The sequence below is a fragment of the Drosophila pseudoobscura genome, chromosome 4, assembly GCF_009870125.1.
Source record: "Drosophila pseudoobscura strain MV-25-SWS-2005 chromosome 4, UCI_Dpse_MV25, whole genome shotgun sequence".
NCBI classification, from domain to species: Eukaryota; Metazoa; Arthropoda; class Insecta; order Diptera; family Drosophilidae; genus Drosophila; species Drosophila pseudoobscura.
In genome coordinates this window covers 28,141,511-28,153,847 of record NC_046681.1, presented here as the reverse complement: position 1 = coordinate 28,153,847, position 12,337 = coordinate 28,141,511, and the positions used below count along the sequence as shown (strand labels likewise).

Sequence of the window (12,337 nt, the reverse complement as noted above, 5' to 3'; positions counted from 1 at the left end):
TCAGAAATCGGTCTAAATTAGAAAATGCGTTTCTGGGAATTTCGTATCTCTCTCTGTCGCTTTTGGGCACACACTCTCACACATTCAGCCAAAGATCGGGGCGAACGATGCGACATCCCCATATACATATGTATATATATTGTAAATATATATTTATATTATTAAATATTTCACCATTTCCCATTTCCGAGAATGCCATTTCCCTTGAACAACTGCGGAATTTATCAATGATTGCTTCCGTCACAGTGTTTTGATGGTTAAAGAAACCACTTTCATGCATATAGTATTTATTCCCTTTTAATTGGATTTTCAACAATTTCCAAAAGTGCAATGGACCAGAAAGCTATCCACAAACTATTTGAAGGCGAGATTGTAACATGAACGAGCGGATCTATGGGCAGAATAGCACCTCCCATAAAATACAGCCTTAACTGTTTGGCTGTCATCTATTTTACCTTTTGATTTGCTGCTGTTTGCTATTTGTTTGTGTTCCGACACATTCAGCTTGTTGGCACTTTATGTAAATTGTATTTTAAGCATTATTTAGTTTAGCTTTCACAGTATTTCACGAGACGACACACTATCACAATCACACGCACACAAATTTTTGTGCAATTTGCACTAACGATATTTCGTTTGATTTTGATTTGCACCAGACGCCGACGCTTCGCCTGCCTGTGTGTACACTGACTGTGCTGGATTCTGGTTGATTTAATCAAATTGCACAATTTCACTCGGCGAGACGACGTACAACAACCGAAATGTCACACACAATACGTCATACATTTCAAAATATACCGTAAATATACTGACGAAATTTTATACATGGTGACCACGCGCCAACTACACATTGTAGCAAATGTTAAATACATTTTTATGTAATTACCAAAAGCGACACCTGAAGGGGAAATGTCTTTTAAACATTTTTACCCGTTTTTTCTTCATATAAGCCCCATGGAAGCGCCAGTGTGAAAAACCTTCTTTTTGACATGCCTTTTTCCGACATTTTTGAAAAAATTGAGATTTTGATGGCAAACGATCAGGAATTCGATTCTGATCACGAATTAGTATTCGATGTGGACTGGGACATGGCTCTAAGCGGTATTTCAACACGGTTTCTACATTGTTGCATTGGACAAGAGGGTGCGCCTTAATATATACTGGAAAATACTAGAAATACCTATAAGGAGTATACAAATTGCGAGGTGTGTAAGCTAGACATGGTGGCAAGAAAATAAGAAAGTGCGGTCTGGCCTTCAGACATATACCAAAAAATACCGTATCATTTTGAAAATATACCGTAAATATACTGACGAATTCAGATTCACATTCGGTTATCGATGCTATTGACTGGATGCGCGCCAAATAGAAAATGGATGGGCGATAAGGACTAAAATGCAATCTATTGGAATAAATGATACACGCAAGTACGATTTGTGAGAACAAATTCAAAAAACCTGCGCATGGAAGTTTCTATACCCCCCTTTCTACTCCTATGATTTTCTTCTCACAACGGCTTGGTGTAGACTTTATTAAAAGAAGTCTAAGTGAAAAATGTAGTTATGGTAACTTTAAAACTGAGAGGTTCATATGTATGTATATGCAGAATCGAGAATATATATACGTAACGGAATCTCACAAACTCCTCAGAAACTTTATAATATTCTCTCTAAAGGGTAGAAAATGGTACCCAATTCTAGTTGCATTCTGATGGTGGCTCTCTCGGAACCTGATTGGTAGACGTAATAGACGTAATCAAGACTAGATACATTCTATACTGCTTAAAAAAATTCTTTATACAAGACAATATTTGATTATTCGCAAAATAAATACACAGATAAGAAAAACAGAATTATACAATAAATAATGGGGCCACATTTTGAAGAACTAATCTCAGCGGGAGACTTGCGGATGAATTGCGAGCAAACACAGGCTGTCGGGAGCTTGAGAGGCGCGCTGAAGATAATAAATAAATTAAAGTGCATATCTTAGACTAGCTGATAATAGCGTTTCCACACACAAGCCATTTATCCGGGGGTCCGATCATGGAGATGCGACTGTGCCCCAGTCAGTGTCAAGCGGTCCGCCAAGCCAGGCAATCACACTCCAGAAGCAGACGACAACTGAGCTCTGCTCTCCATCTACTACTACCGTCGATTGCAACCTAATTCAATTAAAATTAAAACGCAAATCTACGGGACAAAGTGAAATTGCCCCAAATTTCCGACAATTATATGAGGGAAAAGCCAGTTGTGTGGGCAGCGATATCGCGACCATGAGCAGCTCTCCAGTCGAAAGTCTCCCAATGCATCGCTCCACATCGATGCCTGTGAAGCCCAAGCCCCTCGAGACGAAGCCTCTGGCCCGTTCCAGCGAGAAGGAAACGGTCAATGAGGCGGATTACTATCCAGAGAGTCCGGGATTTGTAAGGCGACGCAAATCCAGATCGCCTGGCGATCACTTCGAGACGCGCAGTGAGCAAAAGTAAGGGAATCCATTCCTCATCTTCATTTCCCATTTCATTCCGCTAAGCAATTCCAATCTCCATGCAGTTTTCCCTATACACACGACTGGGCAGGCAGCACCATTGAACTAACCCCGGACTCCGGAGCAGGAGCAGCAGCGGCGACCTCCAGCACCGGTGATGGCCTCAGGCGCAGCCTTCATCGTGTGATGGCGAAGAATGGCAATGAGAATGTGGTCTTTCGTCGCATACCAGAGAAATCGTGGCGCTATATGCGCGATGTCATCACCACGCTGGTAAGATCCTGGTTTGGCCAAAAGACCAACGACACCACCAAAGCATCACCACCGATCATCCAAGAGTCATCGCGATCGGATGTGTACAGCATAACGCCCAGCATACAGCGCAAGTTGGATGAACTGGCCCACGAGCCGCCGGCAAAGCTGCATCTGAATCCGAGTCCAAATCCGACTCCGAATCCTAATCATCTGAAGACTAATCCCGAACAAACCGAACGCGTAACGTTTACCATATAATCAATCAGTCGATCGATCATCCAAGCACGGCCATGACAACATGACAACAACCAAACAGCAATACTCGCACTAATAAACAATATTTTAACACAAACTGCATCCACGATCATTCCTAATCTGGGGGAGATATTGCATCGCACCCTTTCGATCATCGACAGATGGAACTGGAATGGAAGTACATGCTGACCCTCTTCCTGGGCAGCTATTTCCTCAGCTGGCTGCTCTTTGCCGTCCTCTGCTATGTGGTGTCCTACTCCCATGGCGATTTTCTCTTCGATGAGATCAGTGGCGTGCGGCTGGGCGAAGGCGACAGGCCCTGCATCTATGGCGTCACCTCATGGGTGACGATGATCATCTACTCGGTGGAGACGCAGACGACACTGGGATTTGGCGAGAAGTACGCCAGCGAGGAGTGCCCGGAGACCGTGTTCCTGTTCATAATGCAAATGGTCTGCGCTGCCCTGATCGAGGGGAGCATGGTGAGCATTATCTATGCCAAGACCGCACGCCCCGCCAGGCAAATGACAAAGCTCAAGTTCAGCGATAAGGCGGTGGTGAGTGTAGAGGCCAGAAGCCAAAAGCCAGGGAAACTACCTCCCAGTCCCAGTTCAAGTCAATCATATATCATTTTCAGATCTGCTATCGCGATGGGATGCTGTGTTTGCTCTTTCGTGTGTGTGATCCACGCGAGCAGCAGTCCATCGAATCTAAGATACGCGTCTACATGATTGTGGACAAGCGGTGAGTCATCAAGTCATCAAGCTGTCTGTCATCTCTTGGGGGAAGCTAATCCCATCCCTTCCGTTTGCAGCACACGCGAGGGCGAGGTCGTTAAAGCCCACACGGAACTGAAGCTGGAGGGAAATGGAGAGCAGCTGATCGTGTGGCCAGATATTGTGTGCCATGTCATCGACGAGTCCAGTCCCTTCCATCAGTTCACCAATGCCAGGCTCTTCAATGCGGCACAGTTCGAGCTTTATGTGTCCATTGTGGGCACCTCCCCGGCCACCGCACAGATGACTGAGGCCAAAACCTCTTATGTGCCGCGGGAGATCTTCTGGGGTCAGCGTTTCGTCAACATCATTCACTACGATGTTACCAACGAGCGCTATGTGGTGGACTATGAGAACTTCAACAGAACCATTTCTGTGGACATGCCAATGAAGAAGCAGTCAGTAAACGATCATCTGCGCCTGGAGTACAGAAAGGAATGAGAGAATCCATTAGTTCCAATATACCTATACCTATACATATATGTATATTCAATGGGAATGATGTTAACAATTTTCTGGATTTGGTGGTTCCTGTATACACAATTCTTTTAAAGATTCATAAATAACAAACAGTTGAACCGTAAATAGATTAGTAAAATAATAGTAAAAGATGAACAAATGGTTCCCTCGAGCAAAAAGGCTTTAAAAACGCACGATAAAATACACTAAAAGATCACTCTCCAGTGGAGCCTTCATTATCCTCTCTTTCTCTCAGCAGGTGCTTCACTTGTGCCTTGAGCATCTCGTTCTCGTTTTGCAGTCGCGAGAACTCGTACACGAAACGATCGCCCTGCAGGAGCACGGCCAGGCCATCGCGAATCTCTTGCGTGTTCACCAGCTGACGATTCCAGTAGTTGGACATCTGGCCGATTACTTGCCACTTATTTTTCTCGCCGGCATACTTAATCTCTTTCTCCAGATTCTCGAAGCGTTGTTCCATAAGTTCGCGCAACTCTCCAATCTCCCTGCGCACATCCGTTTCCACCTGAGCGGATAAACCACTTGATGACTTGGCCAACAGCTGCTGGGGCTTCAGCAGAGTGCTCGACGACTGTGGCGTGGTGTTCACATGATGAGGGGTACTGTTTCTGCTAGCCGAAAGCATGCGCAAGCGGCGTTTTAGTTCGGCGTCCGCCACTTGGGGGTTCTCCTTGTCGCTGCCCGTGGAGCTGCTGGCCACGGAGCAGTTGGCCGAAGGCTCTTCCCGCTCGCTGTGCTCATCGGTCTCGGCTATTTTCATCAGTTTCGCGTCCCCAGAAATGTTACTGCGATCCTTGAGTGGTCCGCTCAATGTTTCTAGAAGAGAATAGATAATTAAAAAATGGAGTGAGATTGGAACACCTCGACTTACGATGCAAAGACTCGGCAGTGGAGCTGTTGCACGAGTTGTCCACAGAACTGAGACCAGAGCCACCCGCTGGGCATAGGCTTAGTCGATGCGAATTCTCGTTGGTCCTGCGGCCCAAAGTCTCCCAATCGAAGCTGTCGCGGTGCGCGTTCAGACGCGTGGACATGCGCTCGACCGATCTAGGTCCCTGGGCATCGAGGAAGTCACAAAATGAGTCCCGCTGAGGGCGAACAGTCACGCTTCCCGTTCCATAGCCCAGGCTTGCCATGCTATTCAGCTGCTGTTGAGTACTCAGCAAATTGGCGGCAATAGACTTGCGCAGCTCGTCGCTGGGCAGGCGTTCCACTTTGGGACCTTCAGCGGTCACGTTGCCAGCGCTGGAGAAACTTATGCTTTGCTGTAACTCCGTGGGCGTGGGCACAAAAGCCACACGAGTGACGGCGCCATCGTGCACGTTACGCACGGCGAGCGGCGACTTGGTATTCCTTATGTCGTAGGCGATCAGTTCACCTTTGAGATTTCCCGCACAAAAGTAAGTACCACACTCGCTCAGAGCCACCGTGGACAAAGGATGCGAGTAAGTCAGTCGGCTAGTCGCGGGCTGTGCCCGATTGCGGCGAATATCAAAGATATTTATCTTGCAATCGTACCCAACGCTGACCAGCAGCGAAGGCTGGGCCGTGCACATGCTAACGTCCCGGCAGGGAGCATCATGAGCATCGCTCACGTGGAAGATCTTGCGTTTACTCTGAAAATCGTAGACGGTAACGGCGCCCTTGTATGAGGCAATCGACAGCTGGAACCGTTTGCTGGGATGAAAGCGAGCCAAGGTAGACCTGCAATACATCAAGATAAATGCAAAAGAGCTCCCACTTCAAGGTAGCACCACTCACTGCTCATCGATGGTGAATGTATTGATCTTTTGCTTCGTCTTGGTTCCGAATATATTGACCGAGCCGCCTTCCTTCACCGCTGCGATATACTCGTCCGTGCAATTGTAATCCACATAGAGGACAGTGCTGCGCTTCTGATCCGCTGGGAATCTGTGGATTAGCTGTGCGGAGCGATAGTTGTATATCTTTACACAGCCGCTGGTCTGGCCCAAAGCGATCTCCTCCGACGTCTGCTTCGCACAGCAAACACTAAAGGCATTATCGATGGTTAATTTGCGGACTCGTTGTATCTCGGGGGCTGCCAATTGGATACCTTATAAGTAGTATGGACTATCTTTCAGATCTTTCCAATTACCTTTTTCCTCTTTCTCTCGTATGCGCATCACAGCCAAGCCCGCCATCTTATCCACCTCGACGAACACCCGTCGCTGGGCATTGAATTGAAAATCTGTGGGCTCTCCGTTTTCATGCACATATGTCGACTTTGTCTCTAAGTCGGCAAAGTCGGAAAGTACGGTTCTCTTGGAGGTTGAAATTAAATGCATGATTAAAACTAACGAAATTTCAAATTTTAGTGATGCTACTTGTTGAATGTGACCGCGTATTTATTGATACAATATACGATCCTCAGAAATATACCAAAATATACGAAAATATACCGTAAATATACTGACGAATTATCCAAGTTTACGTTTTAAAACAGCTAGGAAAACAGTTGACGAGGCATTTCATACTCGCTTACGTTACCACTGTTTTTTGTTGACCTTTTTGGTTTAAACCTTGATATAGTCAAAAAACAATAGATGCGAGTACTTAAAAATAGCCAATATTCTAGAAAATTTATTCATCAATGGCCTAAAATCATATGGGCATTCAACGGAATATCAAAATTGAGCAATAGGAACGATTTTTCTCTTACGTTTTATTAAGTTTTTTTTATTTGACCTTTGCTAAAACATTTTTGTAGACTAAATCCCACGAAAACAAGAGTTTAAGAGTTAATAGATTCATTAATTGTATAAAAATATGTGGGCATAGCTGGGCGTTCTTTCTAGCTACATATGTAGTAATATTCGACGGAATATCAAACTACAGCAATATGAACAACCATCCTATGTTTGCCCATTTTCGCCAAAACCTTTTTTATTGTTTGACCTATTTCGCTATAAGCTTACGAAAAATCCAATAAAAGCAAGTATTAAGAATAAGCCAGTTAAGTAGAAAAATGATTCATCAATCGTATAAAACTATGTGGGCATGGCTTAATGTTCTATATAACTAATAATATTGGACAGAACATCAAAATTGAGGAATATGTATAATAGAACTTGAGTTCGTCAGGATATTTACGGTATATTTTTAAAATTGGACGTTATATTTCGGAATATTTCTGAGGGTCGGACGGTATATTTTAACGATAAGTCCGCGGTCACACTGACCGTCACCTGCAAAAAAGAAATTGTTGTCGTTTTTACACTAAACTCGTGCATAGATTTTAATTTTAGAAACCTTTCGAAATACGTAAGATACAATTTTTGAAATTGAGAAGTGCCAAATGGGCATTTATTGCCGCCGCTGCGAAAATCAGTGCGAACGGCTGAGCTGGCGGCTGCACTAATCGCCGTCCCTGGCATTGGGAAAAAGCAAGAAGAAGAACCGTCACCTGCGAAAAAGAAAAAACAATATTTTTCGAGAAATGTTAAGAAGTTTGTAATTTTTGCAATTTCCTTGCGCTAATATCATTTTACGCACTTAGCAGAGCTGTTAAAGCACTAACAACGCAATACTTTCCACCCCGTTGCCACAGGAAAAGCAGTGGACAAAGGCCAACTACTACAACAACACTAGAAGCAGCGAAATTGTGACACACATACACGCAGCCCAGAGACAGCGACACCAAAAACAAGGAGACGGACTGACGGACCATCACCTCACCTGCTGCGAAAATGGAGGCGGACGGACTTACAAATGAACAGACGGAAAAGGTTCTACAATTTCAGGACCTGACCGGCATAGAGGATATGAATATATGTCGCGATGTGCTCATCAGACATCAATGGGATCTCGAGGTGGATACACGTACACGTCAGACTCAGCAGAAGTGAACTAAAAAGGAACCTTTTTTACATTGCAGGTTGCTTTCCAGGAGCAGCTAAACATACGCGAAGGTCGACCCACAATGTTCGCAGCCTCCACAGAGGTACGGGCACCGGCTGTGATCAATGATCGTTTCCTGCAACAGGTTTTCTCCGCAAATATGCCCGGGGGTCGGACGATCAGTCGGGTGCCAAGCGGTCCCATGCCCCGCAGCTTTACGGGCCTACTGGGCTATGTGATTAACTTTGTATTCCAATACTTTTACTCGACGCTAACGAGCATTGTCGGTGCATTTCTGAATCTTGGTGGAGGAAATGAGAACCGATTGGTCACGGATCCCTTGGGGGATGTCATGAAGTTCATACACGACTACTACGAGAGATATCCCGAGCATCCAGTCTTCTATCAGGGCACATACGCCCAGGCCCTGAACGATGCCAAGCAAGAGTTGCGCTTTCTGATTGTCTATCTGCACACGGATCCCAGCAAGAACCCAGATGTTGATTCATTCTGCCGTGAGACGCTCTCGTCAAGATCGGTTATCGACTATATCAACACACACACGCTACTCTGGGGCTGTGACGTGTCCTCGCCCGAGGGCTATAGAGTCATGCAGTCGATTACTGTACGGAATTACCCATTAATGGTAATGATTAGTCTGAGAGCCAATCGCATGATGATTGTGGGACGATTCGAAGGTGACTGCACCCCCGAGGAGCTGTTGCGACGACTCCAATCGGTGACTGCCGCCAACGAGGTGTGGCTCAGTCAGGCCAGAGCAGATCGCTTGGAGCGCAACTTTACACAGACCCTACGACGACAGCAGGACGAGGCATACGAGCAGAGTTTGCTGGCTGATGAGGAAAAGGAACGCATACGGCAACTTGAACGAGATGTGGTGCGTCAAGCGCAAGAGGCTGAGGAGCAAGCCAGGCAGAATGTCGAGCTGCGTAAGGAGGAGATCGCAAGGCAGAAGATTGAATTGGCCACCCTAGTACCCTCCGAACCGCCCGCAGACGCTGCTGGAGTCATTGCAGTGGTCTTCAAAATGCCCAGTGGAACGCGACTCGAGCGACGCTTCCATCAGACCAATTCGCTTTTGGTAAGCTTAAAAGTTGCAACGAATTCTGATTACAAAACTCTTATCATTCCCAATTATTGTACAGGATGTCTACCGCTTTTTGTTCTGCCATCCTGAATCGCCAGATGAGTTCGAAATCACAACGAATTTCCCCAAACGTGTGCTCTATACCATGGCAGACATGGACGGTCCCGAAAGTGCCGTAAATGAGACTCTCAGCAGAACGCTCCAGGATGTTGGTCTAAAGAACCGCGAGGTGCTATTTGTAAATGATCTGGAGGCGTAACCAAGCACTGCACTACCAAATGATAAAATCGTGTTACCAGCTGCAACGCATTACCAAAACTTGAACCAAGTTTTAAGTAGTCCGTAGTTCGACGTCCAAGTTGAAGGATAAACAGAAAGCAAAACTATTCCTAATTTTAAAATGAAGAAATATTAATATAAATAATTGTTTAACAATGTTTAGGTTGATTCTTGTAATCTATCGTAGCCCGCCTCCAAACACACACATACACAAACACACCATAAGTAAAATATGCCCTTTTAAAACATTCTTAAACAAATTTTTGGTTTTTTTGTTTTATCAAGATGTTTTGTTATATTAGCTGTACTTATACATCCAATCCATTTATTTAACAACCTAAATAGAAACAAACTCTAATTGACAAAGACCTGAAAATTATTTATAGATGATCATTAAGTATGCAAATAGTTTGGAGAGTACTTACGAATTTCAACCCCTACCAACACCCACTATGACGCTCTAGGATTTCGGTACTTGGTTCTAGGGCTGAGATTTTAGTTCCAGTGCAATGTTAGATTTATGATGGACAATAGGCATTAAATATAATGGCAGACATTCGGAAAATTCAAAGATATCAATCTATTAAATTGCATTTTTATATCTATATTAAAGAACATAGTGTTGCCGTTCCTTCATATAGTGCTTCCTTGCATCATCTATTTTACTGGATTGCATTCATATCATACGTGTCACGATTTAACGCTAGAGATTGTCTAGTCGATAGTATCAAAACCCGGCTTCTGGGAATTTAAAAAAATAAGCAACATTGTCCCACAACATTGGCACGGAATAAGCAACATTCCTTTCCGTATTCAAAACAGACCGAGTCCTATCCCAGCCTGACAGAATCGTATCCCTCCAGGACAGAAGCGCACCCCATGCATTCGCACAAACAAGCCGTCGTCATCCTTTCACCTGGACATCGACAATAAGGACTTTGACTATGGCAACCAAGGGAGGGGCTACGCGGGCTACTAGACTGTAGATAGATATCGTCGTTGTTAGGTTTAACGATATACACGTCTATATATTCTGAAAAAAGATACAAATGTTTTCCACTTGTTTATATACAAAATTGAAAAATCATCCTTTCTGTATCCTGTATTGGGGAAACTATCCCAATTACAACAAGGCGTGGAACGTCTAGATCAGTTCCCAAATAGCGGAGAAAACTAAATATTTTTTGTTGGGGAATATGTTTTTGATCCTTGATAACGACTTCATCACATTATTATCGGCCTCATTTTCGTAGTCGAGATTTTGATGCCGTTCGACAGTCTGGATCCTCACGATCCTGGGAGAGTTGGTCCTTCACCGATCGCCCCATAAATAGCCGAGAAATAGCCTTCCGAAGATATGGATTTGCATATCATTAAAATACTGGGTTTTCTGTAGTCTATATCTCTGCTATACGGCGGGCGATCGGAGTGCGGCATGTCTCTACGTGATCGGGAGAGTCCTGCAAATCGACTGACACCAGAACAAGGGACATCCAGTTTTTCACGATTTTCGCAAAAAATCATGATGGTTACATCATGAAATTTGCCAAAAATCGGCCTCATTTTCGTAGTCGAGATTTTGATGCCGTTCGACAGTCTGGATCCTCACGATCCTGGGAGAGTTGGTCCTTCACCGATCTGGCGCTATTTATCTGAGATATAGCCTTCCAAAGATTTGGATATCATTAAAATACTGGTTTTTTCTGTAGTCTATATCTCTGCTATACGGCGGGCGATCGGAGTGCGGCATGTCTCTACGTGATCGGGAGAGTCCTGCAAATCGACTGACACCAGAACAAGGCACATCCAGTTTTTCACGATTTTCGCAAAAAATCATGATGGTTACATCATGAAATTTGCCAAAAATCGGCCTCATTTTCGTAGTCGAGATTTTGATGCCGTTCGACAGTCTGGATCCTCACGATCCTGGGAGAGTTGGTCCTTCACCGATCTGGCGCTATTTATCTGAGATATAGCCTTCCGAAGATTTGGATATCATTAAAATACTGGTTTTTCTGTAGTCTATATCTCTGCTATACGGCGGGCGATCGGAGTGCGGCATGTCTCTACGTGATCGGGAGAGTCCTCCCAATCGACTGACATCGGAATAAGGGACATCCAGTTTTTCACGATTTTCGCAAAAAATCATGATGGTTACATCATGAAATTTGCCAAAAATCGGCCTCATTTTCGTAGTCGAGATTTTGATGCCGTTCGACAGTCTGGATACACACGATCCTGGGACCGTTGGTCCTTCACCGATCGCCCCATAAATAGCCGAGAAATAGCCTTCCGAAGATATGGATTTGCATATCATTAAAATACTGGGTTTTCTGTAGTCTATATCTCTGCTTTACGGCAGTCGATCGGAGTGCGGCATGTCTCTACGTGATCGGGAGAGTCCTGCAAATCGACTGACACCAGAACAAGGGACATCCAGTTTTTCACGATTTTCGCAAAAAATCATGATGGTTACATCATGAAATTTGCCAAAAATCGGCCTCATTTTCGTAGTCGAGATTTTGATGCCGTTCGACAGTCTGGATCCTCACGATCCTGGGAGAGTTGGTCCTTCACCGATCTGGCGCTATTTATCTGAGATATAGCCTTCCGAAGATTTGGATATCATTAAAATACTGGTTTTTCTGTAGTCTATATCTCTGCTATACGGCGGGCGATCGGAGTGCGGCATGTCTCTACGTGATCGGGAGAGTCCTCCCAATCGGCTGACATCGGAATAAGGGACATCCAGTTTTTCACGATTTTCGCAAAAAATCATGATGGTTACATCATGAAATTTGCCAAAAGTCGGCCTCATTTTCGTAGTCGAGATTTTGAT

General features: G+C 44.6%; 3 protein-coding genes across 6 annotated transcripts; 2 read left to right on the top strand and 1 right to left on the bottom strand.

The window, feature by feature from the left end:
* The first annotated feature begins 2,063 nt into the window (after positions 1-2,063).
* Irk3 (Inwardly rectifying potassium channel 3) lies at positions 2,064-4,456 on the top strand. The gene is made up of 5 exons (XM_015180915.2): positions 2,064-2,484; positions 2,553-2,760; positions 3,159-3,554; positions 3,635-3,741; positions 3,812-4,456. The coding sequence occupies exons 1-5, from the start codon at positions 2,276-2,278 to the stop codon at positions 4,212-4,214; spliced, it is 1,323 nt and encodes a 440-aa protein (XP_015036401.2). The 5' UTR covers positions 2,064-2,275; the 3' UTR covers positions 4,215-4,456.
* Positions 4,273-6,647, bottom strand: Grip71 (WD repeat-containing protein Grip71). Its single transcript, XM_001357004.3, has 4 exons — positions 6,370-6,647; positions 6,015-6,312; positions 5,125-5,957; positions 4,273-5,069 (listed from the first exon to the last, which is right to left on the bottom strand). Exons 1-4 carry the CDS (start codon positions 6,557-6,559, stop codon positions 4,447-4,449), a joined length of 1,944 nt encoding a protein of 647 aa, XP_001357040.2. The 5' UTR covers positions 6,560-6,647; the 3' UTR covers positions 4,273-4,446.
* A 757-nt stretch (positions 6,648-7,404) lies between these two features.
* On the top strand, positions 7,405-9,864 carry Faf2 (Fas-associated factor 2). 4 transcript variants are annotated; one of them, XM_015180914.2, is made up of 4 exons: positions 7,405-7,535; positions 7,822-8,083; positions 8,149-9,213; positions 9,278-9,864. In XM_015180914.2, exons 2-4 carry the CDS (start codon positions 7,961-7,963, stop codon positions 9,476-9,478), a joined length of 1,389 nt encoding a protein of 462 aa, XP_015036400.1. In that variant the 5' UTR covers positions 7,405-7,535; positions 7,822-7,960; the 3' UTR covers positions 9,479-9,864. The 4 variants fall into 4 exon arrangements, with proteins under 4 accessions (XP_015036400.1, XP_033236241.1, XP_033236240.1 ...); XM_033380350.1 differs by having other exon boundaries at positions 7,405-7,712; positions 7,774-8,083; XM_033380349.1 differs by having other exon boundaries at positions 7,405-7,724.
* The last annotated feature ends 2,473 nt before the right edge of the window (positions 9,865-12,337 follow it).

Bases quoted from the DNA above. Each gene is read 5' to 3' on its own strand.
- Irk3 (XM_015180915.2), top strand. From the start codon at position 2,276: ATGAGCAGCTCTCCAGTCGAAAGTCTCCCAATGCATCGCTCCACATCG. The intron at 2,485-2,552 runs GTAAGGGAATCC...ATCTCCATGCAG, and splicing joins GAGACGCGCAGTGAGCAAAA to TTTTCCCTATACACACGACT. The intron at 2,761-3,158 runs GTAAGATCCTGG...GATCATCGACAG, and splicing joins GCGATGTCATCACCACGCTG to ATGGAACTGGAATGGAAGTA.
- Faf2 (XM_015180914.2), top strand. From the start codon at position 7,961: ATGGAGGCGGACGGACTTACAAATGAACAGACGGAAAAGGTTCTACAA. The intron at 8,084-8,148 runs GTGGATACACGT...TTTACATTGCAG, and splicing joins GACATCAATGGGATCTCGAG to GTTGCTTTCCAGGAGCAGCT. The intron at 9,214-9,277 runs GTAAGCTTAAAA...ATTATTGTACAG, and splicing joins ATCAGACCAATTCGCTTTTG to GATGTCTACCGCTTTTTGTT.
- Grip71 (XM_001357004.3), bottom strand. From the start codon at position 6,559: ATGCATTTAATTTCAACCTCCAAGAGAACCGTACTTTCCGACTTTGCC. The intron at 5,958-6,014 runs GTGAGTGGTGCT...GATGTATTGCAG, and splicing joins ACATTCACCATCGATGAGCA to GTCTACCTTGGCTCGCTTTC. The intron at 5,070-5,124 runs GTAAGTCGAGGT...ATTCTCTTCTAG, and splicing joins CACTGCCGAGTCTTTGCATC to AAACATTGAGCGGACCACTC.